Source organism: Callospermophilus lateralis, chromosome 8 (assembly GCF_048772815.1).
Source record: "Callospermophilus lateralis isolate mCalLat2 chromosome 8, mCalLat2.hap1, whole genome shotgun sequence".
NCBI classification, from domain to species: Eukaryota; Metazoa; Chordata; class Mammalia; order Rodentia; family Sciuridae; genus Callospermophilus; species Callospermophilus lateralis.
Genome location: NC_135312.1, coordinates 133,462,431 through 133,490,000, shown reverse-complemented (window position 1 = coordinate 133,490,000; position 27,570 = coordinate 133,462,431). Strand labels below are relative to the sequence as shown.

General features: G+C 38.8%; 1 protein-coding gene across 2 annotated transcripts in view; it reads left to right on the top strand.

The window, feature by feature from the left end:
- Positions 1-1,034: 1,034 nt before the first annotated feature.
- Positions 1,035-27,570, top strand: part of Intu (inturned planar cell polarity protein) — a 92,243-nt gene continuing 65,707 nt past the window's right edge. For both annotated transcript variants that reach the window (XM_076864308.2, XM_076864309.2), the window contains exons 1-2: positions 1,035-1,237; positions 17,536-18,074. In XM_076864308.2, coding sequence (XP_076720423.2) covers positions 1,095-1,237; positions 17,536-18,074 — 682 coding nt within the window. In that variant the 5' untranslated portion in view covers positions 1,035-1,094. The remainder of the gene's footprint in view (positions 1,238-17,535; positions 18,075-27,570) is intronic.

Here is a 27,570-nt window from a genome sequence, read left to right as displayed (position 1 = left end):
TATAAGATAAAACCAATTTTATAAATCAATACAATTAAGCTATAAAATAAAATTCAACAGTTGTTATATAATTATACAAAAAGCAAATTTAGAAAGTAATACAAATAAAGCCATAAAGCCTAGTTTCAGATCCACAGCCCAGTGGTGCTAGGGCAGTAGGGTAGGTTGCTGAAAAGTCAAAGAAAGAACCTGGAGATGGTATGTGAGACACAATTTACTCTCAAAGGCTGAGCAGGTAGCAACTCTGTCCCTCATGGTACCGTGCCATCCCTCACAGCATTGCTCCAGAAAGCAGTGTCTCCATCCCTCCCTGAGCAGTAACACCAGTGGGTTGAGTGACATGCACACTCTCCCTCTGTATTTAGCTTCACATTAGCTCCTACAAGGAAGAGGTCTTTTATAAGTTAGTTGGTAGAAGCAGTGCGGTTGTTAGTGGCTTAGTTTGCTTTCTTCCTTGTATGGCCATCATTCCAAGGAGTGGCTGTTCTGGTGTTCATGGAAGCAGGCGCTTTTTACGGATAACATTAACTTGTCGGAGTTCCTAGCATTCATGAGAAACGTAAGACTGTTTCCAAGTGCTGCACATAGAGACATAGGGCAACTAGTGAGCGCATCCACAGGTCGCCTAGAGGTGCTCAGACCCGTCCGTTTGGTGAAGGGACGCAGCGTCCCTAAGGCAAGATCGTTTCCTCTACTTGTAAACGGACCGAGCCGGGCGCCTCGGCGGCTCGGTTCTGCATAGAAAACCCGCCCCAGTGCGAACAGGAAACGGGACAGGGGTTCTCCCCCCGGTGTGATACGCTGTGCAGCCCCCAGGGGAGAACGCTGAGGGGAAAAGGAGCGGTGACGTTTCAGCGGTCCCCTTGCAGCCACCGAGACACGCTCGCGGAGAGTCAGCTCCTCGCCCAGTTCGAGCCCGGGCGTGCTCCGCGGGCGGCTTCCTCGTCGCCCCGGCAACCCGCGTCTCCACCAATGGCAGCGGCGCGGCGCGGTCACGTGGCCCCGCCCCTTCCCCGGCGGCAGCAACATGGCGGCCGCTGCGGGCGGAGGCGGCGGGCTGTGAAGGCCCCAGCGGCGGCCGTGCATCCCTCACGATGGCATCGCCGACCTTGGGGGCCTCGCGTGGAAGCCCGGACACGCTCCCCGCAAGTTCCGCTTCGCAGGAAGACGAGGAGGGCGATTCTGCAGACTGGACGAGCTCCTCGGGCTCCTGCGCCTCCGCCAGCGGCGCTTCCGAGTGAGTGCAGAGGGGGACGGTGGGCAGCCCAGGGCGCACGTGCCGGGCGGCCCGAGCGGGACCTCGGCGACCCTGGGGTCTGGGCCAAGTCCGCTCCCGCCGGTTCCGCGCCTTGGAGGGCGCCTCTGCGGAAGGTTCTGGAAACGGCCCCCTGCGAGGCTGCGCCCTTCTGGATGCCAGGTCCTTGCGCCTCAGCAGCCTGGGTGTGTGGGATGCGGATACCACGCGGGTTTTTCAAGGCAGCCCATGAACTGTGCAGGTTTTCCTCCCGCTGTGGAAAGAGTAGCTGTGTGTAGTCACCCACCTGCTCCAGGATAGCCTCCCTCCAGGAGAGCCTCCTTCGAGGTTCAGGGTGTTTGTGATGTGTTTTATGCATCCCCCTGGTTTCCTGTTTTGTCATAAGTTAATTTTCAAAGTGTTCTTTCCACGTTTTTATCCTTAATAATCCCATGAGAAAGTTATTTTGATTTTCAATACCCAATGGTATTTCATTTTTTTAGTCTAACTTGTTATATATGACAGCAGAATGCAACACAGTTCATACTACACATAGAGCACGATTTTTCATATCTCTGGTTGTACACAAAGCATAGTCACACCATTCGCCGTCTTCATACATGTACTTAGAGTAATGATACCCTTCTCGTTCCACTGCCTTTCCTACCCCTATGCCTTCTCCCATCCCTCCTCCCCTTTGCCCTATCTAGATTTTGTCAATTCCTCCCATGCTCCCCCTCCCAACCCCATTATGAATCAGTCTCCTTATATCAGAGAAAACATTCAGCATTTGGTTTTTTGGGATTAACTAACTTCACTTAACATTATATTCTCCAACTCCATCCCTTTACCTGCAAATGCCATGACTTTATTCTCTTTCATTGCTGGGTAATATTCCATTGTGTATATATGCCACATTTTCTTTATCCATTCATCTACTGAAGGGATTCTAGGTTGGTTCCACAGTTTAGCTATTGTGAATTGTGCTGCTATAAACATTGAAGTGGCTGTGTCCCTGTAGTATGCTGATTTTTTAAGTCCTTTGGGTATAGACCTAGGAATGGGATAGCTGGGTCAAATGGTGGTTCCATTCCCAGTTTTTCAAGGATTGTCCATACTGCTTTCCATATTGGCTGCACCAATTTGCAGTCCCACCATCAGTGTATGAGTGTGTCTTTCCCCCCACATCCTCATCAACACTTATTGTTGTTTGTATTCTTAATAGCAGCTATTCTGACTGGAATGAGGTGAAGTCTTAGAGTAGTTTTGATTTGCATTTCTTTAATTGCTAGAGATATTGAACATTTTTTCATATATTTGTTGACTGATTGTATATCCTCTTCTGAGAAGTGTCCAGGTTCTTGGTCCATTTATTGATTGGGTTATTTGGGTATTTTTTTGGAGTTTAGCTTTTTTGAGTTCTTTATATACCCTAGAGATTAGTGTTCTAATCTATTGTGCAAATGGTAAAAATTTGCTCCCATTCTGTAGGCTTTCTCATCACCTCACAGATTGTTTATTTTGCTGAGAAGAAGGTTTTCAGTTTGAATCTGCCCCATTCATTAATTCTTGATTTTAATTCTTGTGCTATAGCAGTTTTATTAAGGAAGTAGGGGCCTAATCCGATATGATGAAGATTTGGGCCTACTTTTTCTTCTATTAAATGCAGGATCTCTGGTTTAATTCCTAGGTCCTTGGTCCACTTTGAGTTGAGTTTTGTGCGTGGTGAGGGATAGGGGTTTAATTGCTGTTTCATTTTTGAAGGAATCTATTCTATGGATGAAAAACTTTTTGGAAAAGCCAATCAGTACAACTTGAAACACTTAAGGGTGAAAGGTTTAGGTACCAAGAGTCTACCAAGCTGATAAGGGACTGCAATATATATTTTTAGGATGACATTTTATGTGTAGTTAGGAATAACAGTTACAAATAAGCGGGCTGGGGATGTGGCTCAAGCGGTAGCGCGCTCAACTGGCATGCGTGCAGCCCGGTTCGATCCTCAGCACCACATACAAACAAAGATGTTGTGTCCGCCGAAAACTAAAACAATAAATAAATATTAAAATTCAAAAAAACAAAAACAAATAAGTAAGAATTACTCCTAAATTATTTTCACTTATCATAATTATAACATTTTTATTACTGTCTGTAAGTGTGTGGGGAAAGCCTGTTTAATACGTTCTAGAAACTTAAGGATAGGTTGTATTCTTGAAAATTTGAACAAATTTAAGAATATCAATTTTTTGTAATCTCTTTGTGCCCCCCTTTTTAATATTGTTTTAGTTGTAGATGGACACAGTACTTTTATTTTGTTCATTCATTTTATGTGATGCTGAGGACCAAACCCAGTGCCTCACATGTGTGAGGCAAATGTTCTACTGCTGAGCCACAACCCCAGCTCCCCTTTGTGGCCTTTTTAAAAAAGCAGTACAGGGGATTGAAACCAGGGCCTCATGCAAGTTATGCAAGCACTGTACCACTGAGCTTTATCTTGAGCCTATTTTATATTTTGAGACAGTGTCCTTTTAAGTGGCCTAGGATGGCCTTGAACTTGTGATCCTTCTGCCTCAGTCTCCCAAATAGCGGAGATTGTACTCGTGTACTACTGTGCCCAGTTTGCTGTGGTCATTTAAAAGTAATTTAAAAACTCGTGGTTATTAGGCGAGGCTGCTGGAAGGAAGTAAAGATTACATGGAACCTTATTTGGTCCTTAAATAGAAGCAATAGACAGGTTGAGACTTCAGCTTTTGGTTTCTCCACATCTCGGAGTCATACATATTTAGCCTAGAGATAATATGTCATTTCCCATAGTTACACACAGCTGAGTGTTTCATTATAGAAACTCAGGACACCTGATTTCTAATGGAGCCCCATGCACTTGGTGGTATGAAAATAAATGAGCTTAACTCAGTTTCTTCAAAATGTGCAATCTAAAGACCTTGTACTAGGGTAATATCTTACTTTTTAAGTATTCCATTTTCTGGAATACATTATGTATGATATTTTAGTTTTTAAAAACAATCATTAAGATTTCTACAGTAGTCATTCACTATTCACTCTTAATGTTTTGTCTTTCAATAGGAAAAGTACAGTAAATCCCTATTGGAGGCTGGGCACTGTGGCGCACACCTGTGATCCCAGCGGCTTGGGAGGCTGAGGCAGAATGATCTCAAGTTCAAAGCCAGCTCAGCAAAAGTGAGGTGGAAGCAACTCAGTGAGATCCTGTCTCTAAATGAAATACAAAATAAGGCTGGGGATGTGGCTCAGTGGTTGAGTGCCTCTTAATTCAATCCTTGGTACCTCCCCCAGAAAAAAATCTGTATCAAAAATATTTTTCTGGTCTCTATGTTGAGTTCTATCAAGATTCAGATATTATGTCTTTTCTTTCTTTCTTTCTGTACTGGGGATTGAAGTGTTTTTGTATTTTATTTAAAGACAGGGTCTCACTGAGTTGCTTAGTGCCTCGCCATTGTGGAGGCTCGCTTTCAACTTGCAATCCTCCTGCAATCCACAGGGATTATAGATGTGCACCACTGGGCCCAACTGTCTGTCCTTTCTTGATGTATATGACTTAAAGGTTGATCTGCTGATATAATCCAGAAGGTTTCTCTCTTGGTATTTGGTGTTCACCTCCCTAATCTGCAGTCACCAATGCAGGCAGCCTTCCTACCTTGGACAGAACCAGCATTTGATCAGAAGCATACCAGTGTGAATCTTAATCAAAGGGAGATGAATTGCCTATTATCTTTTATGGTCTATATGAAGCTGACTAAGGAAGTTATATTACACATTGATTCACATAAATAATCCTGAAATTTCAAAATTCTAGTTAATAATCTGTATGTTCTTTTTGGAAATTATCATTTTTTCATATATATTTTGTAACTAAAAATCAGTTTTAAACTGCATGTGATTGTCAACATGCTTATTGTTTGGGGGATAAAAATCACCTTAGGTACATCTGTAGAGTTCTTACAGGCTTACTATAGAAGAGGAATGTTGGCACATGGGTATGTCTCTGAGGAGGCTGTGGAGGTAATACTGGTGGGTGGGTTGGAAGAAGGAACCCTTGCCACATAGAGCCCATATTCATTTGTCATGACATTTTTTATTGTGTGTGGTTTTTCTCTGTCCCTAGAATCGTCCTTGTGTTCCTAATAGTGTCATATGACTACATGTATTGGCCACTTTGATAAAAGGCATTATACCTTGCCCACTTTAAAAGAGAGAGAGAGAAGAAAAGAATAATGTAATGGATTTGGAATAGGGAAAATGTCTGTCCTCCAGTAAGAAAAAAGTGTCAGTAGGACTGGTTAATGCTAGGTTTCTGTTCTGGCGACTAAAAGGCTCAGGGGTCACTCTAGTTAAACTGGGCTGACTGGGCTGCACGAAATAACCACACAAGAGACACAAATACCTTTTTCTTTGGGGTTGCTGTGACGACTCCTCTGACCCTAATGTCCGCAGAAAGAGAGAGAGAGCGAGAGCACGCGCTGACCCCTTTTATTGAGGAGAAGCTATTCAAATGAGGCAAGGGGTCAGGTTTCAGGGGGCTGAGTCTATCTTCATGATGTCCACTGTCAGCAGGTTGACTGACACCTGGGTAGGCCACACCCAAGGGCACAGTAAGAGGAGGGGACACACACAAGGCACTTCCATGGAAGATTCTATCCTAAACAGGGCAAGGGGTTATATTACAAAGGAACAGGTGAACATAGCTTCACCCCTGGGGCTGTAGCAAGACACACCCATTTCTGTGACTGAGCGCCTCAGCACCAGCTGGGGAGTGTAACTCAGTCACCCATAAGGTTGGCCTCCCACAGGTTAATTTATAGCTCTTTTCTCTGTGTGGAATTGCTATACTGTTGCGTATGATTAAAAAAATGCATATATATATATATATATATATAGGCATTACTTCAAATTAAGTCCTGAGAGAGTCAAATAACTTTGGGGGGGGGGATATTTAGTGTCAACTTGGAATTCTTGAAAACATTAGGAATTGAGAAACTTATTAGCATTATCTGAAATTCATCTTCTTTAATCTATTTGTTATACATCATTAAAAACCAATTAAAGTGTCTTTAAATTTTGCAAGAGAGCTGTAAATAAACTGTTATCTGTTTAGAGCAAAGCAGAATAAACCAACTAAGACTTTCATTGAAAGAAAATTGAAAGTCATTTACTCAATGAGAATTTTATAGCTTGTACCATAGGGTTTCAGATGGTGATGGAAGAGTATTTGTATAGTACTGATTAATATGACCCATGCAATATAAAAATCTGAATTAAAACAGCTACATTTAATTTTGTTTGTTTTTTGAAATAAGTTTCAAATTTTGAAGTGAGTTTAGATTTACAGAGGAGTTGCAAAGGTATTACAGCATTCCCTTAAACCCTTCTCCCCGGTGCCCCTGATGTTGACATCCTGTACCGCTGTTGCTCATTTGTCAAAACTAAGAAAACTAACACTGGTAAGTACTATTAACCAAAGTCTGAACTTTATTTGTTGGCAGATTTCACCATTCTGCCACTAATGTTCTTTTTCTGTTCCAGGATTCAACCCAGGATATCAAATTGCCTCTAGTCAGCCTGTCTCCCTAGTCTCCTCTGTTCTGTGACAAGTTCTCAGTTCAGTGGTTTTCGTAACCTCAATCCCTTGGTTGAGGTGGCACTGGCCAGATCTCTTCCCCATCAAGTTGTTATTTTCCACTTTCCATGTTCTCACACTTTGCTGGTGAGAATGTGCATTGGTGTGTCTTGGGTGAAGACTTTTTTAGAGAAAAACAAAAATAAAAAGAGAGTACAAAGCTCATCAGTAGCTAAATGAGTGACTATTCTGCATCCTCCATATGGACTGTTATGCCGCCATTAGGGCTTTCTGAACTGTATTTTCAAGTGAGAAATTAGAAAGCCAAGTACATACTATTATATAAGTATATACATTTTATGTGATTATGAAACATGGGTCTTTAACATTGTTTATGTCAATGAGAAGTAGGAAGGAAAATGACCATGATAATCATACTTCCATTTATTTGTGCCTATGTATGCATAGAGAGATGCTGGCAGTCACCAACCAGAAATCCAGTCCACTTCAATCCCTTCTGTCTCATCTTACCTACTGAATCTCAAAGTTCTGGTGATGAAATTTCGAGTATGTTTCAGCCCTTATTACCTTAGTTATTTTTGCCTTGACTACTAAAATGCCAGTTAATCTTCTTGCCTTGGGTTGTGTCTCAAACTTACCTTCAGTTTACTTCCTGAGCAGGACTGTCCAAGGATATCTGACCTCTAGACCCTGCAAACTCTTCACTCAATGGAGGCCAGGTCTCCACACCTTCTGTCATTCCATACCTCCCACGTTACTCTGGCACCCACAGTTGCTAGTGGTTTTCTACATAGGTTGGACACTGTCCCTCAAGCCTTCCTTTGTTGTTATTTCTGTTTAAACTTCTCTTTTTCTTTAGCTCCCCAATTCTCTTCCCAACCAGTTGTTGTTTACGAGGCTGTAGAGCTCTCATATGTGCCTCTGTCTTGTGCTCCAAGTGTATTGTCGTGGGTTCCTTCTCTCTTTTCCCCACTAAGCAAAGGCAGAAACTGATATTTTCATTCTTGTAATTCTGGTATTTACTGCAGTGCTTGGTGCTATGTATTTGTCTCTTTATTCCTCACCTGCATTCATCTTAGAATCATAACCAGGAAGTGGGTTCACATTCATTCAGATTTTAGAGATCAAAATGCGCCATCTTTTTTTTTTTTTTGGTACTAGGGATTGAACCCAGGGGTGCTTAACCACAGAGCCACTTTCCAGCTCATTTGGCATTTTATTTAGAGGCAGGGTCTCACAGAGTTGTTTAGCGCCTCACTAAGTAGCTGAGCCTTTCTTTGAACTTGTGATCCTCCTGCCTCAGCCTCCTGAGCCACTGGGATCACAGGTGTGCGCCACTGCGCCTGGCCATAATGCCCCATCTTTATACTTGGCATGTAAGCTAAGTTAGTGTATATATTCCAAAAAGACTTTTAAAATAAATAACAAAACCTTTTACTGTTTAAATTTATATAAATTTATGAATGTATAATCGTGATATTTACATTTTACCAGTTAAACTTATGATGCATTTTCTGTCTACTTCTTTGTGATGGCACAGTTAGGCTCATCAAACCAGAACTGCAGTTACTGACGCTGATCTCCGTGAGTGCACGCTGTGAGGCTGAAACGGCTGATGCATGGCCAGTGAGCAGTGCTAAGTGGTGCTGAGCAACTAACGTGATTCCGGGCCTCAGGAGCCAGCTAGAGCCCGAGAAATATTACTTTTGATATTTTGAGCTAATTATGTCTTTTTAAAGAGTGACTCATATACTTGAAAATTCTGTGTTGATAACCAGCCACAAGCCAGGGCAGTAGTTAAGAACTAAGTAATAGAATTTAGGGGCTTTCGCAGCATTTAGAAAGAGACATTTAACAAAACATTGCTAATAAACACTGTATAAAACAGAAAAGTGTCTGATTGATTGGTGATTAGAACACAAATCATACCTTTTCACGCCAGGATATTGTCACTCATGTTTCTGAAAAGACATGTTAGTTTTTCCACTGGAACCAATTTCACTTTAAAGGACAGCAGTTTGAAAGGTGGTTCACAACATGGAGCAGGGTAGAATTTGTGATTAGGTTTGTTATAAGAGTTTTTGATGGCTGTTTCAGTACTTTTAATAGCAATGATTATGTTTTTTTAGTGACGTACTTCCCAGTTGAAAGTTGATTTTTTTTAACAGATGATGAATATTATGAGTTTTGCTTTTCTTAACATTACTCATAAGGAAGGAGTTTTACAAAGATTATAGGCTATAGAGCTGATCATGAGTTAGCTCTGACTATAAATTGGATGTTTCAGCAGAACTAACTATGGTGAGTTGAATGTTTCCATTTTGAAAATTTATTTATTTATTCATTTTTATTGGTTCTTTTTGGTTAAACATAGAAGTTGTGGGATTCATTTTGATATAATTGTAAAAGCGTGGAAAAAAATTTGTTCTCATTCAGTTCTCAATATTTCCCCCTTTACTTCCCTCCTCTCTTCCCCTGTTCCCCTCCCTCTACTGATACTTTGCCATTTATAGTTTTTTTAAATTTTAATTTATCGTCTGTGGATGTACATGATGGTGAGATTCACTGTGGTATATTCATATACGTACACAGGAAGGTGAGGTCAGACTCATTCCACAGTCTGCCTGTCCCGTTCTCTCCCTTCCCTCCATTCCCCAAGTCTACTCCACTGATCTTTCTTCTGTTGTTTTATTCTTCCACCCCCACTCACCCCCTTATTTTGGATTAGCTTCCACATATCTTTGACTTTTGAGGACTGGCTTATTTCGCTTAGCATCATAGTCTCTATTTTCATTTATTTACTGACACATTTTTTATGGCTGAGTAATTTGGTGCGCGCGCACACACACACTAAATTCGTCTGTTGAGGGGAATGAGTTATTGGCTTCTATAAACATTAATGTATCTTACTATCCTGTGCTGATTTTAAATCCTTTGAACACACACAGAGGAGTGGGATAGCTAGGTCACATTACTAATTTTTTGAGGAATCTCTATGTTGCTTTCCAGAGTGGTTGCACTAGTTTTCAGCCCTCCCAGTGGTGTATGAGTCTACCTTTTCACCTACATCCTCACCAACATTTAATGTTACTTTTTCATTTTTTTGGTACCAGGGATTGAACCAGGAGCACTTAACCACTGAGCTACATTCCCAGCCCTTTTTGTGTTTAATTTAGAGATAGGATTTCACTGAGTTGCTTAGGGCCTTGCTAAGTTGCTGAGGCTGGCTTTGAACTCACAGTCCTCCTGCCTCAGCCTCCCAAGCCACTGGGATGTTACTTGTATTCTTAAAAATTGCCATTCTGACTGGAGTGAATTGAAATCTCAATGCAATTTAAATTGCATTTCTCTAATTGTTAGAGATGTTGAACATTCTTTCATATATTTATTGACCATTTTTATTTGTTCTTTTAGGAAGTCTTCATTTAGTTCTTTTACCCACTTATTGATTGGGTTTTTGGGTTATTTTAAGTTTTATAGTTCTTTGTATATCCCGTATGTTAATGCCCTATCAGAGGACCAGGAGGCAGATTTTCTCCCATTCTGTAGGCTCTCTCTTCATGATTTTAATTGTTTCTTTCCTTTGAAGAAGCTCTTTAACTCGATGCTGTCCCACATATTGATTTTTTATTTTACCTCTTGTGCTGTAGGAGCCTTGTGAAGGAAGTCACTTCCTGAGTCTCCATGTTGGAGTGTGTTGAGCCTACATTTTCTTCTAACCACTGTAGGCTTTCTGGTTTGGGTCTTTGATCCACTTTGAGTTGAGTTTTGTGCATGGCAAAAGACAGAGGTCAAATTTTATTCTTCTACATACAGATTTCCAGTTTTCCTAGCAGCATTTGTTAAAAGGCCATCTTTTCTCTAATGTATGCTTTTGGCGCCTTTGTCTAGTGTTTATGTGGGTTTGTCGTTGTCTTTTATTCTGTTCCATTGGCATTCATGCCTGCTGTGGTGCCAGGACCATATGTTTCGTCACTATAGCTCTGTGGTATAATTGAGGTTCAGTACTGTGATGCCTCCTGCTTTGCTTTTCTCACTAGGGATTCCTTTGGTTATTCTGGGTCTTATTTTTCCAGGTGAATTTCATAAATGCTTTTTCTGGTTTTGTGAAGAACTTAATTGTATTTTTTATGGGAATTGCTTTGAATCTCTGGAGTGCTTTTGATTGTATGGCCATTTTGGTAATATGAATTCTGCGTATCCAAGAACATGGAAGATCTTTCTATCTTCTAAGGTCTTCTTCAGTTTTTTTCTTTAGTATTCTATAGTTTTCATTGTAGAGAACTTTCATCTCTTTTGTTAGATTTATTCCCCCATTTTTTTTGAGGCTATTGTGAATGGGATTGCTTTCCTAATTTCTTTTTCAGTAGATTGAACATTTTGTACAGGTACACAATTGATTTATGAGTGTTGATCTTCTGTCCCACCAAATAAATTTGCTGGATTAATTTATTTATAAGTTCTAAAAATCTTCTCGTGGAGTTTTTGGGTCTTCTAAATATAAGATTATATCATCAGCAAACAGAAAATTTGAGCTCTTCTTTTCCTGTTTGCATCCCTTGTTTCCTCCTGTTGCCTGATTGTTTTGGCTGGAGTTTTAGGACTGTTTTAATAGGAATGGTGAGAGTGGCCATTCTTCTCTGTTTTTAGAGGTAATGCGTGCAGGTTTTCTCCATTCAGAGTAATGCTGGGCTTGGATTGGTCATATGTGGCCTTTACAGTGTTGAGGCAAGTTCCTTTGGTCCCTAGTTTCTCCAGTATTTTTAACATGAATAGGTGCTGAAATTTATCAAATGGTTTTTCTGCATTTATTGAGATAATCATATAATTCTTGTCCTTAAGCCTATTTAAGTGGTAAATTACATTTATTGATTTCCATATGTTAACTCTGAATGAAACCTACTTGATTGGGGTTGCACTCTCTTTTTAATGTGTTTTTGCATGCGGTTTGCCAATATTTTATTATAAATTTTTGTATCTATGTTCACTGAGGTTATTGGTCTGAAGTGTTCTTTCCTTGATGTGTCTTTGTCTGGTTTTGGTGTCAGGTGATACTGGCTTTGTAGAAAGAGTTTGGCAGTATTCCTTCCTTTTCTGTTCATAGAATAATTTGAGAGGATTAATAGTAGTCCTTCTTTGAAGGTCTGGTAAAACTTAGCCGAGAATCTCTCTGGTCCTGGACTTTTCTTTGTTGGAATGTTGTTGATAACTGCTTCAGTTTCATTACTTGAAATTGATCTGTTTAAGTTTTCTGTATCCTTCAATTTGGATGGGTCATAGATCTCTAGATATTTGTCAGTATCTCAAGTTTTTCTAGCTTATTGGGAAAGAAATTTTCAGAATAGTTTCTGATGACCCTGTATTTCATAATGTTTGTGGTGATATTTCCTTTTTCATCTCAAATTTTGATAATTGGATTTTTGCCCTCTTTGGTTAGTTTGGCTAAGGGCTTATTAATTTAGTTTATCCTTTCAAAAATCCAACTCTTTGTTTCATTGCTCTTTTTTTTTTTCATCTCAATTTCATTGATTTCAGCTCTGATTTTCATTATTTCCTGCCTTGTACTGATTTTGGTTTCTTCTTCTTTTTCCAGGGCCTTGAGATGCAATGTTAGTTTATTTATTTGGTATCTTTCTATTCTTTCAATGTGTGAGCTCAATGCTGTGAATTTCCCTCTTAGAACTGCCTTCATACTGCCCAGAGATTTTGAAATGTTGTATCACTATTCTCATTTACCTCTAAAATTTTATTTTAATTTCTCCCTTGATTTCTTCTGCTATCCAATCATTATTTAAAAGTATATTATTTAATCTCCAGATGTTAGAGTGGTTTCTGTTTTTTAATCTTATTTATATCTAATTTCATTTCTGATAGAATGCAAGGTATTATCTCTGTTTTATTGTGTTTGCCAGCATTTGCTTTGTGACCTCAAAAGCAGTGTATTTTGGAAACTGTTCTAGATGCTGCTGAGAAGAAAGTGAATTCAGTCATTGGTGGATAAAATACTCTATAGATATCTGTTAGGTCCATATTATTAATTGTATTTTTTAGTTCTGTAGAATTTTAGCTTAGTTTTTGATTGGATGATCTATCCATTGGGGAGAGAGATATGTTGAAGTCACTTACTATTATTGTATTGTTGTCTATTTGATTCTTAATGTTAAGAGGGGTTTATTTGGGGCTGGAGTTGTGGCTCAGTGGTAGAGTGCTCGCCTAGAATGTGCGAGGCCTAGGTTTGATCCTCAGCACCACGTAAAAATCAATAAATGGAATGAAGGTGTTGTGTGCAACTACAACTAAAAAATAAATATTAAAAAAAGATTTATTTGATGTACGTAGATGCTTAGTTGTTTGGGACATAAGTATTTACAATCAATATATCTTGTTGATGTATGATTCCTGTAAGAAGTATAAAGTGACCTTCTTTGTCTCTTTTGATTAGTCTTCACTTCAGGTCCACTTTATCTGATATAAGAATACAGATAAAATGAGTCCCAGGTGAATTGTGTGTTTTTTCCCTCCTTTCACCTTCAATGTATGGATGTCTTGCCTGTGGGGTGAGTTTCTTGCAGACAGCTATTGTTGAGCCTTGTTTTTCAATCCAGTCTGTGAACCTGTATTTTTTGATTAAAGACTTTAGATCACTTATATTCAATGTTATTATCAGAAGGCGAGTTTTATTTTCTGCCATTTTTCATTCATTTCTTTTTTTTATTATTTTATTTTTTATTTTTTCATTCATTTCTGATGTTAAAATCGGACTTCATTATTTTTTGATTGACTTTTCTAATGTAATTCCTCCCTATGCTGGTTTTTATTTTTATTTTTTCATTTCTTCATGAAATATTTTATGAATATGTTTTATAATATAGGCTTTCTAGTTATGAATTCTTTTAGCTTTCATTTATCATGGAAGTTTTTATCTCTTCTTCAATTCTGAAGTTTAATTTTTGCTTGATATAGTATTCTTGGTTGGCACCCATTTTCTTTCAGTGCCTCATGTGTATTATCACTAGCCAGAAGTGATAATACACTGGCTTTAGGGTCTGGGTTGAGAAATCATTTGAAATATGGATTGGTTTACCTTTCAGTGTGACCAACCATTTTTCTCCTGAAGCTTTAAAAATTTTATATTTATTTTATATGTTAGACATTTTCATAATATGGTGTTTTGGAGTGGAACTATTGTGATTTTGTATATTGAGAGTTCTGTATGCCTCATATTTTAATTCCCATCTTATTCTTAAGGTTTGGAAATTTTATACTATTTCATTGAAAAGATTGTACATCCCTTTAGCTTGTATTTTAGAGCCTTCATCTACCACAATGATTCTAAAATTTGTCCTCTTGATGTTATCACAAATTTCTTGACTATTCTGTTCATGGTGTCTTAACATCTTTTCTTTATGGTCAACTTTATTTTGAAGATTATGTACTTTGTCTTTGAGGATTAAAAATCTGTCTTCAAAGTGGTCTAATCTATTGGTGGTGCATTCCACTGAATTTTTAATTTAGTTTATTGATTCTTTTATTTCCAGGATTTTTGTTTGGTTCTTTTTCAGAATCTATCTCTTTATTGAAGTGATCTTTCACTTCCTATATTTTCTGTGATTTCACTTCTTACATTTCTTTTAGCTCATAGAACATTTTAACTGTGAACTTTCTAAATTCCTTCTCTGGCATTCCCTCTACTATAGTGTCAATGAAGTTGATGTCTACCTATCCATCAGTATAGTTCTAACTTCTTCTAAGCGAAGAACTACTTTGTGAGCTTCTTTCTCTTAAGAGCCCTGGTTTGGGTGAATATCTAGCTAATGATATTTTAAGTTGTGTCTCAATATCAGCACTACTTTAAGAAATGCTACTGAGCCCTGCGGACTATAATCACTGCACAGCAAAGCTTTGTTACTTATAGTCAACCTTATAAGAAACAAAAACTTACTGCAGTTGTTCTCCACACTTACTCAAGTTCAGGTGTAAACCTATAATAATCTTTGGAATAAGTCAGTAATTAGTTGGTAAATTTAATAAACTTACCTTAAATGAGGGCTAAAACGGGGAGGAATAAACATTGTCAAGGTGAAGAAAATTCTTGTTAAATTTTGGTTTGGATTTCGTTGAGGTTTGGACATTTTGCAGATGTCCATCAGTTTTTGGTTCTGGATCTCTCACAAGTTGCAGGGCCACAGGAGCCAAGTCCCTAGTTTTTATGAGCCTCCAACAGCAGCTTCTGGTTTGTCAGCCCAGAGGCCTGCAACTGAATGCTTCCAGGGCGCACTGTGTAGTTCAGGATGCAGGCTCTCATGCGCCCTGTGTTTGCTGTGGGTCATTGTGTATCTGCTCCTCTCTATAGAATCCTTTTCATGGTAGGGAAGATCCTGGTAGCCGTGAGCACAGGAACTCTGGTTGTGGGTTTTCTGCGTGTGTTCTGTGGTGCACGGATACTCCCCTGGCTGGCCACTCTGTGAGATACTGCAGTGAAGGGTGTCAGGTGGTTCACCTGGACTCTAGTTTCCACTGCCCCCCGGTTGTGAATGGTGGGTGTTGATTCCCTCTATTTACTAAGTCTGATGCAAGGTCCACAAGTGCCCAACAAGGCCTTTTCAGTCTTCATTTGTGATCATGGGTCAGGCTGTGTGCCACTCAAGGCTGCGGGCAGCCTCTTCTTTCTGTGAAGGCTCTGGTAATTTTCCACCTCAGGCAGTTTGGGGAGTGGTGAATGAATTATGAGTTATTGAACTGCCCAGATGCAGAGGTGATGTTTCTCTTGAGACTTTGGTACAAAGATACTGAGAAAACTGCCCAGTTGTATGGTGATGCCCTGTTCAAAGGAAAATCCCTTGCTAGCCAAAGAATTTTGTTAGTTCACAATCTTGGGTTCAAACACCTACTGTCCACAGATAGAGAATTATAGACTTGAGCCAGTGATCCCTAATTGGGCTGCTCTTACCCTCAGCTTCTGCTCTATTTATCTTGAAGCAGCTTTCTCCCGATGCGTCCTTCTGATGTTTAAATCTGTGTAGTGAATGCACTGAGCTTGCTCGTGGTCATCTCCCTCCACCAGAGGCAGGCTGGACCTCCGCGCCTTGGCCTTGTCTCCACTTTTGTGTCTGTCTTCTTCCTAATCCCCTCATCAGCCGGTTCATGTAGCCCTGGATAAATTGCCATGCAGGACACGACAAGGCAGCTTTCCCCGATGTGGCCCCACCACCCTGGGTCCTGTCCCTAAGCTTCCCCTGGTGCCTCCCCCAACGTCAGTGGACAGGGCCTGGTGACCTTTCCTCTGCTGGGGGCCTAAGCTGCTTTGTTTCTCTGTATCTCAGGGGAGCAGTCAGGAGCTTCTGCCCTGGCCTGGGTTTACAGGCTGAGCAGCGTTAGGCACAGTTCCTGCCAGGTCCCCACCAGCCTCGTCTGTTCCCTCGTTCATGGGGCGGGGGAGAGGGCTTCAGTGAATTTTGACTGGTAGTGGTCTTCTGGAAGTTCTTTCTGGCCAGATTATGAAAAGGTCCCGAGGTAGGGGACTGCCCTCCGGTTTGATTTGCAGTTGTCTGATTTAAGGGAGTGAATGGTCAGCTGAGGGCTCCACAGGATGACTGTGGACCTGCAGCTCAGTTTTCTTTTCACACTTTGGCTTTCAGCTCTTTGCTCTATCTTAAGGAGCCTTTGGTTGGTTACCGTCACACTTTAAGTTTTGTCTGTCTTTCCAAAATGTTTTTAAGTGGGTGAGTTTAAGAGATTATCTGTGCCCCCTTCTCTCTCTGGTGCCCCTCCCTCTCCCCTCCCCAGGTTCAGGTTTGGGGTTAGGGGACTCTGAGTTTGTTTTCTTCTCTGGTAATCTATCTTCCATGTCTCAGACTTTGTAATATTGAGTCTATTTTTTTTAAATAACTTTAAAAACATTATTTATTTTAAAGTGTCCAGAAGTGGCATATTTGTTTTTCAATTTAAGTTTTTTATAGCTGTCCTATATATGTGACAATTGAACATAATGGATTGAAATTGTTGGTTTGTTAAGAAATTATCAGAATATTAAATTCTCAGAAAAATAACAGTAATTCCAGTAATTGGATAATTTATAATTTTCTATAGGTTAATATTAAAAGCATTTATTTTGTTGCTCAGCTCTCAATTCTGCTTTTCCTTTGCCATCTCCTTGTAAGGAGACCAGAACTTGCTGCCTAGCTCACTTTTGCCATCTTCCTGCCCATAAATGAATTTTCAAAAATGTTTGTGTAAATGACCTATGAATGCAGGTATGCTTTCATTTTCCCCTGATAGCCATGCTAACAACTTCTATGCATGTAGAATATTTTCAAGTACAAATTCCAATAGTAAATTATTGTCCAGTGTGGTTGTTGTCTAAAGCAAATAATAACCACGTAGTAATTGAATTAATTTATTTTAAAAAATCCTGTAGGTTTTTCAAAAGGACCATCTCTTTTTTTAAAATATGGGTTTTCTTTCCTATCACTGCACCTTCTTAATTTCTTCTCCTCCAACTCCTATTCTTCAAGACTCTACAAAAATCATTCTACAGGAAATAGTGCTCAGTAAATTAGAAATGTTCGAAAGAATTTGAAATAAAGGAAATTCACCCCTCCCACATCCCACACCCATTCTCCTCCTCTAGGAAGGTGACCCTGTTTCTTATGTTGGGCTGCATCCAGATTATCTTTTCTCTGTTTCCTAGTGATCTGGAGCCTGAGTGGCTGGACAGTGTTCAGAAAAATGGAGAACTGCTGTACTTGGAGTTGAGTGAGGGTGAAGAGGAGAGCCTCCTTCCTGAGACACCGACTGTGAACCACGTCAGGTTCAGTGAAAATGAGATCATCATTGAAGAGGATGACTGCAAAGAAAGAAAAAAGTGTGAACCCAAACTCAAGCGATTTACCAAAATTTTAAAAAGTAAAAGACTTTTACCCAAGCGCAAAAATAAAAAAAATAGCAGTGATGATGGGCCAGTATCCATTCTAAAGCATCAGTCCAATCAGAAGACAGGAGTCATTATCCAACAGCAGTACAAAGATGTGAATGTTTATGTGAATCCCAAAAAGCTCACCGTCACAAAAGCCAAAGAACAGCTCAGACTTCTAGAAGTGCTGGTTGGAATTATCCACCAGACCAAGTGGAGCTGGAGAAGAAGTGGGAAGCAGGGCGACGGAGAGAGGCTTGTGGTCCACGGCCTGTCACCAGGAGGATCCGCTATGAAGAGTGGTCAGATAGTAGTTGGTAAGTGTCACTGATGAACGTCGGCGTGTTTGCAAGATTCATGATTAGTGATAATGCCTTGTGAGAGCTGTGATTAAAGAAACTGTTATAGAGGGTCTCACAGATTAAGGGCTGATGAGTGATCAACTGTTTATTTCTCTGTGGTAGAGAAATTGTTGCAGTTGGTGTACCACAAGGCACAGTGTTCTTAAAATAAGCGGTTCAGTGTGTTGAATACATGTGCTCCTTGTTCAGGCCAGGCGATAGCCTAATTTTAAAGTTTTGATTATGTAATTTTATTTAAGCTTGGTTATATTTGCTGACAAGAAAAAGAAAATAAGTTGATTGTATGGTGATAATTTAGGCTTGAATGGCTGCATCCAATAGCATGATATAAAAATCTATAATTTATGAATAAAAATACCTTTAAATTGTATGTTTGCACTTGAGTACACTAAGTTCTTGGACTTAAACTACACTTAAACTGTTTCATTTGGCACACTTAGCAACAGTAGTATTATACATAAATTTCCTTTTAAGGGTGCTTGTCATAAAATATTCCACTGATTTTGAGGAAAAGCGTAAGTCCTCAAGTTATTCTGAATATGCATTAAGATGAGCATTCTGTGTTGCCGACAGATTTTAAGGTGTTGCATATAATGTTTGAATTAGTAGTAATCTTTCTTTCTTTCTTTTTTTTTTTGGTACCAGCAGTTGAACCTAGAGGTGCTTAATCACTGAGCACATCCCAATTTTTTTTAATTTTTTATTTAGAGACAGGGTATCATTGAGTTGCTTAGGGCCTCACTAATTTGCTGAGCTGGCTTTGAATTCGTGATCCTCCTGCACTGCTGGAATTATAGGCGTGTGCCACTACTCCTGGCTAGTAGCAATCTTATTAATTAAAGATAAGGTCAGTATTATTGGGGCTGGGTTTATAACTCAGTGGTAGAGCGCTTGCCTAGCACATGTGAGGCATTGGGTTTGATCCTCAGCAGAACATAAAAATAAATAAATTAAATAAAGGTATTGAAAAATTTTAACATGCATTAAAAAGATGAAGTCTGTATTATTAATGAAACTTAAAATTATAATAGTTCTAGAACCTGACAGTCTTTTAAGTTGACCCAGCTTAAGAGATTAGACAGAGAAGATTTTTCAGATACTTCAGAAACATTTTTAAGTTTAGTATGTCTGACTTGAAGTCTGAATTTCAGTTTTTTATTCATAGATTCAACAAATTAAACATTTTTTGAGCTTCTACTGAGTGCCAAGAATGCAAAGATTGCTGTCACAATCTGATACTCTTGTAAAGGAGCTCATATTCTACTGGAAGGGATGGATCACAAAGAGGCAGAGAGTTTCACACATTGTGATAACTCTTTACACAGAGGGTCCTCCAGAATCATGTAAGAAGGACCTCAGGGCAAAGTGTGTGTTCCAAAGTGGCAGCAACAGCACCTCCATGTAGTCTTCTCACACTGTGATATCCATATTTCCTAGGGAGAATTACATCCGTGTCCTCAAGGCTGGGTGGGCCTATAACTACAGATTAAGTGATGCTATGTGACTTTCAAGGTTGGGTCATAAAAGGTGATACTGCTTCTGTCTGGTTCTTTTGGGGACACTTGTTCTTGGAACCTGGTCACCATTCTGTGAGAAGGCCAGGCCAAGTGGAGAAGCCAGGAGTGGTGATCTGAGGTCTCACCCAGGACGGCTCCAGCCCCAGCCCCACCTGGCTGTAAATGTGTGAGGAGCCTCTTGTGGGAACCTTAGTTGAGCCCAGAGCCAGAACGGATAACCAATTAATGTGGTCGTTTCAAGCCACTGAATGTTCTAGATGGTTTGTAATGCAGCAGTTGATAAAAGTTAAAATTTCAGCAAAGGAGATAAGTAAGAACATGAAGAGAGAGCCTACAGAATGGGAGAAAATCTTTGCAAGCTACTCCTCTCATAAGGGATTAATATCCAGGAATGTTAAGAACTCAGAAAACTCAACACCAAAAAAGCAAATAGACTGATCAATAAATCGGTAAAAGAACTAAACAGACATTTCTCAAAAGAAGAAATACAAATGGCCAACAGATACATGGAAAAAAATGTTCAACATTTCTAGCACTTAGCAAATCAAAACTATAGAGAGATTTCATCTTACTCTAGTCAGAATGGCAGTGATCGAGGATACAAATAATAATAAATGCTGATGAGGATGTGAGGGAAAAGGTACAACTGTTGTATTGTTGGTGGGACTGCAAATTAGTGTAGCTACTGTGGGAAGCAGTGTGGCGGTTCCTCAAAAGATTAGGAATGAGACCACCACATTACCCAGCTGTCCCACTCCTTGGTATTTATCCAAAAGAACTAAAATCATCAGAATACTATGTGATGCAGGCACATCAATGGTCGTAGCAACACAGCTCACAATAGCCAAGCTATAGAACCAGCCTGAGTGCCTATCAACAGATGAATGCATAAAGAAAATGTGGTATATACACAATGGAGTTTTACTCAGCCATAAAGAAAAATGAAATTACAGCATCTGCTGGTAGATGGGTAAAGCTGAAGAATTTCATGTTAAGTGAAATAAGCCAGGCCCAGAAAGTCAGAGGTCGAATGCTTTTTCTCATACGCAGAAGCTAAAGCAAAATAAGACAAATAGGGGACTGGGCTGAGGCTCAATGGTAGAGTGCTTGGCTAGCAAGTGTGAGAACCTGGGCGTGATCCTTAGCACCACTAAAATAAATAAAATAAATGTATTATGTCCAACTACGACTAAAAATATATATTAAAAAGAAAAAAGAGGAGCGTGTGGGAATACCATGAAAATAAAAGACTGGTCAGAGTAGGGAAGGTGTATGAGAGTGAGGGTGAGGAAAAGGGAAGAACTGCAGAAAGAAACTGACAGAATTGTGCTGTGAACATATATGTAGAGACCATAGAGATCGCCACTTTTATATTATCCACAAAGCACCAATTAAAAAAAAAAAATATATATATATATATATATATATATATATAAAATGGGAACACCAGTAGAGGAAGGGAAACAGGTGGGGAGAGGAAGAGGAAGTGGAGGGACTGAATTGGAGCAAATTCTATTCCATGCTTGTATGATTATGTCAAGATGAACCCCACTGTTTTGTATAACTAGAGTGCACTGATAAACAGAGAACCCTGTGTTGGCCATCACGTTATTGCAGAGGACTGCAGGTGTCACGCTGGGTGCACACAGTTCTGGCCTATTTTTATGAGTATGATTTGTCTGCTCATAGCTGTTATACCCATGTACTATCATTAGCATACCCGAGCTTTTATGCGTATAAAAATTGGGATATTATTATTTCCTTTTGTGTAAGATGGTCCTTTAAGTATTCTGTTGTGGAGTTTCTTATTTGGTTTTGGTACTGTGTATTTAAGCCAGGGATGCTTTACCCCTGAACTATATCCTGAATCCTTTTTCTAGTTTTTATTTTAGGACGGGTCTTGCTAAGTTGCTGAGGGCCTCATTGAGTTGCTGAAGCTGGCCTCAAACTTGCAATCCTTCTGCCTCAGCCTCCCAAGTTGCTGGGATTATAGGTATGCACTACCATGCCCAGCTGTTCCAATGTGTTTTTTTTGTTCCTCAAATGAATCCTCTTTAAAAACATAAATAAATGTCTTTTAAAGAATCTTTTAAAATAATTTTTCCAAAATTATATTTTCAGGATATTTTTCTTTTTATTAGTGCATAATAGTGGGGTTCATTTTCATCTAATCATGCAAGCATGGGATATAATTTGCTCCACTTCAATCCCCATAATTTCTTTTCCTTCCCCTCCTCCTTCTCCCTGTTATCCTTCCTCTACTCTCCTGGTCTTCCTTTTATTTATTTATTTATTTATTTATTTTCAGGAGGAAAATGCCTTTATTTGGACTCTTGTTATTTAGTTACTTCCAAATTATCAATCCCAACCTCTACTTTTATTTATTTATAATGTTTTTAAAATAAGTGCTTTATAAGTATACATAAAGGTGAAATTCACTGTGGAACATTCATAGAGGTGCATAGCAGAATTCTGTCAGTTTCATTCCACTGTTCCCTCATATTCCTATCCCTTCTCTCTTCCACTCATCTCCCTTCTATTTTCAGGGGATTCCTCCACAAACACCTTCCCCCACCCCTTATTTTGATCTAGCTTCCGCATTATCTTTCTGAATTTTAGATGTTTAGGGATTTTTTCTTTATTATGGTGTTCAGGATTGTATGTTTTAGGACGATTCCCCCAAACACCACTCCACAGACTCAGGGCCTCTAACATTAGAATGACTAATAACAGCAAGTGTTAGGATTTGGAGTAGCATTTGAATAACTCTCATTGGAAAATTCTTTTAGTAGTATCTACTAAAACTGAACATACATATTCCCTATGATACAGAAGTTCTTCTAAGTGAAAATATAATTAAATTGGAAAGGCCTTTACCCGAATTTCTTAGTGGTATTATCTGTGATAGCTAAAATTGAAAACAGCTGGTGAGATCAATCCAATAGGTAAATGGATAATTTGTAAAATATTGTCACAATAGAATGTCATATGGTAATAAAAATAAACTGTGGCTACGTGCAACAACATAGATATTTCTCATAATCATAATGTTCAAGCAAAAGCTAAGTACAAACTGGCAAAACTAATTCAAGATGTTAGAATTCAGAAAAGTTTTTACTTTGGGGAACATTAGGGGCAGTAATTGGAAGGGTGTATGTATTAGTTAGTTGTGCATTACTATAACAAAATATCTGAGGCAGTTAACATAAAGAGAAAAGGCTTATTTTGGTTCATAGTTCTGGAGGTTCCAGTCCAAGATCAGGTGACCCCCATTGCTTTGGACTTCTGGCAAGTGTAGCCCATCATGGTGGGAGCGGGTGGCGCAGCATGTGGCTCACTTTGTGAGCCAGGAAACAGAAAAAGAGAAGGGAGAAAGGGACTGGAGGCCCACAATCCTCTTCAAGGGCACACCCCAGTGACCTGAGATGTCCTACTGGGCCCCACCTCCTAAAGGTCCCACCATCACTTACTGGTCCCACCCTGGGGACTGAGCCTTTAACAGGTGGACCTGTATAGGACAGTCATCAAACCATGGCTGGTGGCAAGCAAAACTCTCCATGCTGTTCTTAGACCTAAGTGATTGCACAGGTATGTTTACCTGTGGTGATTCACTGTGTCACACTCTGACAATGTGTGCACTTTTTTGCATGTGTATTAAATAGCAATACAGAGTTAGAAAAACTAGGGTCATGATTTCAACTTTGTAGTGGAAAAGAGGTAAAATTATTGTTTCATCCTTGGTGCATAGCAGAATGTTTGGCTCATGATGAGCCCTCAGTAAACAATTATTGAATCAATGAGTAAATAAAAAAAAGAATATGTGCAGAGAAAACTATTAGAAGTGAATATAAATAGAGAACCCAGCCAACAGCTAACAGTATTGGGTTAGTGAGGAGGCATTATAGATGATCTATTCAGATTTTATAATATAATATAATATAATATAATATAATATAATATAATATAATCTCTATTCAGATTTTATAATTTTGTGATTATGTCCCAGATTTTTAAAATTATATATTTTAGAAATAAAGAGTGGACTATTTTAGAGTCATCAGGATTTAGCTAATCCAAGAGTATGCCTGTAGTAGGAATTTCTCACTTGTTTTACACCGTGGCCAGTGATTGAGCTCCGAAGTGACCTTCCTCACAGGCAGAAGGATCATGAAACTTAGTGCTGTGATGCACCTCCTAGCATTGATGTCTGTTGTCCAGCTAAAGAGAGACCAGCGTTCACCAAGGGCCTGGTCAGGAAAGGTGGACCAGTAGCCCTTCCTCTTTCAAAACAGCCAACATCTGTCCCAGTTCTTTGTTGGGATCTTGAGGGATTTGCTGCCTTTTCGGGTGCCATTTTTGCTACACTCACTGTCAAATACTTGCATCTTTATTTTTTAAACATATGTTTTTATTTCTGATTTTTTCTTAAAGTTTGGCAGCCAACCCATAGCTCCATAGTGCTCTATAGGCAGCTTCCGCCTCCAGACCAGATCAGATGCAGTCCCTCCCTTATCCAAGTCATAGCGTCTAAATGCCATCTCAGTGATGAGAGGAAGCACGTTAACGTTCTGGGCACCCATTTCTGATGAAGTACAAAGGTTTTAACTTTAAGCTCTTTTCATGTAACTTCCAATGTTCTCACTTGTGATTACTCAATAGATTTGACACACTCGTATCCCTTTTTTAAATTGTTAAATGTTTTAAGATATCTTTTTGATATATAACATGTTATCTGTTATTTATTTTAATGTATAACATTATATATCTTTGGTATAAAATGATATTAAGTATTTATGTGTATAATATTCATTATATACACAAATCTTAAGTGTGTATTTGATGATGTTGATGTATGTATTTACATGTGTGACTTCCTCCCAGATTGAGATTTAGTATATTCTGGTGCATAGAAGGCTTTGTGGAAGCTCCACACAGCCAATTACCCGCTGCCACCCAGGTTATCTTCTGGAAGTCATCAGAGTTGATTCTGCCTGTGATTGAGCTTTATGTGAATGAAAGTAAATGGTGGATATTCCCTTGTGTCTGTTTTCTTTAGCTCAGACTATGTCTGATAGGTATCCAGGCGGTTGCTATGTAGAATTCCATTTTGAATACACTTTTTTCATTCCATTGATGATGGACATTTTGGTTGTTTCCAGTTAAAATATTTGAAATTTTTTTTAAGTTCTAGATGGATATAATATCTTTATTTATTTATTTTTATGTGGTGCTGAGGATCAAACCCAGTGCCTCACACGTGCTAGGCAAGTGCTCTATCAGTGAGCCACAACCCCAGCCCTGAAATGCTTTTTTAAAACAACAGGTTTGACTTTTCTGAACACCTAGTATGGTTTTGTTCTTTAATATTTTTCATTTTGTATACATTTTTTATTTTTCACATCTGTAATACTTATAATTGTTTTGGTTTTCTTACAGAAAGTAACTCTGCTGGTTTTGTATTTCTTCTGACATAATTTTCTTCCCACATTGGTGCCTTTATTTGATCCAGTAGTAAAGGGAAGAGACTGAAACAATGAGTTTATTGGAAAGAAAGAATTTTAGTGTTGTTTGACCTTTCTAGGAAGCTGTGGGTGCAATTAGACTGCTACAGATGAGGGCAAAGGCTTACCAAGAAGATGCTGGTCAGTCATAAAGCTGGGGCCCACGTTCCCCAATTTACACTCAATGGCTCTCTTACTTGCCATGTTACTTCAGTAGATGGGGAAGTACCAAATGTTTATTTCTCTTTGAAGTAAAATAAAGAAATTCTTTAATTTTTTCAAAATATAATTTGGGAATAACTATTAATTTACAACAAAATTCAAGCCAATCCATTTTGAGATCTTTTTTTCTGAAATATAATCCAAAACAGAGCAGCAAATCACAGCCATCAGGTCTACCACCCATTTTTGTACAATCTGGTTAAAACAATTAAAATAATAGTTTATGGCACATGAAAATTATATGGAATCCAAATATCAGTACCCATCAATAAAATTTTATTGGAATATAGCCACATTCATGTATTTGTGATCTGTGGCTGCTCTTGAGCTGAGAGCAGAGTTGAATAGTTTCAACAAAGACCATATGACCCACAGTGTGTAAAATATTTTTCCTCTGGCCCTTAACAGAAAAAGTTTGTTGACCCTGATTTTTAAAAATTAATTTTTTATTATTTTTTTACACAAATGGAGCACAACTTTTCATTTCTCTGGTTGTACATGATGTACATTTGTGCAGTCATACCCCTACATAGGGGTAATAGTGTCCAGATCATTCTACCATCTTCCCCCCAATACATTCCTCCTGCCCTCGCCTCCCCGCCTCTCTCCCCTCCCTCCCCTCCCTCCTTTCCTTCCCCTCTGCTCAATCCAGAGTTCCTCCTTTCTTCCCTTGCCCCCTACCCATTATGGATCAGCATCCACTTGTCAGAGAAAACATTTGTTTTTTTGAGATTGGCTTACTTTGCTTAGCCTGATATTTTCCAATTCTGTCCACTTACCCGTAATTGCCATAATTTCATTCTATTTAAGGCTGAATAGTTTCTCTATCCATTCATCTATTGAAGGGCATCTAGGCTGTTTCCACAGTTTAGCTACTGTGAATTGAGCTGCTATAAACATTAAGGTGGCTACGTCACTGTAGTGTGCTTTGTCCTTTGGGTATAGACTGTGTCAAATGGTGGTTCCATTCTAAGTTTTCTAAAGTATCTCAATACTGCTTTCTAAAGTGTTTGTACCATTTGCAATCCCAAAGGCAATGAATGAATCAGTGTACTTCCCCCCCCCCACAACCTCCTAGCACTATTGTTGCTTGATTTTTTTTTTGATAATTGCCATTTTACTAGAATAAGATGAAATCTTAGTTTTAATTTTCATTTCTCTGACTGCTAGAGTTGAACATTTTTTCATAAATTTGCTGATTGATTGTATATCTTCTGTGAAGTGTCTGCTCATTTACTTAGCCCATTTATTGATTAGGTTATTGGTTTTTTAAAATTTATATGTGATAGCAGAATGTATTACAATTCTTACTACACATATAGAGCACAATTTTTCATATCTCTAGTTATATACAAAGTATATTCACACCAATTTGTGTCTTCATACATGTGCTTTGGATGATAGTGTCCATCACATTCCACCATCATTTCTAACCCTATGCCTCCTCCCTTCCCCTCCCACCCCTTTGCCCTATCTAGAGTTCGTCTATTCCTCCCATGCTCCCTCTTCCTACCCTACTATGAATTAGCCTCCTTTTATCAAAGAAAACATTCAGCATTTGGTTTTTTAGGGATTGGCTAACTTCACTTAGAATTATCTTCTCTAATTCCATCCATTTACCTGCAAATGCCATGATTTTATTCTCTCTTATTGCTGAGTAATACTCCATTGTATATATATACACCATATTTTCTTTATCCATTCATCTATTGAAGGGCATCTAGATTGGTTCCACAGTTTAGCTTTTGTGAATTGTGCTGCTATAAACATTGATGTGGCTGTAATAATAGAACCCATGGGCAGCAAAGTTGATGAAATATCAGAGAAGGAGTTCAGAAGATTCATAATTAAAATGATTTGTGAATTAAAGGATGACCTAAATGTTAACCCTGATTTTTAAAAGGAGATAAAACATAAAAATGATCATTGAGGCATTTAAAAATAATTTTTTAAAAACTTAAAAGCATAAAAATTTCTACTAAGATTTTAATGTGATATGACTTAAAACAGTAATTCTATAAACTGTATAATAACATAAATTCTTATCCCTTGAGAGATTTAAAAGAATGAATATCCATATACCTAATTTAGGTGAACAACTATTCTTAACTTTTAAAAATGATCATAGCTGTAATGCTAGGACTATTGTAATTTCTCTAGCCTTTCTGTAATATTAATTTTTAATTTAACGAGAATAAAAATTTTGCACTA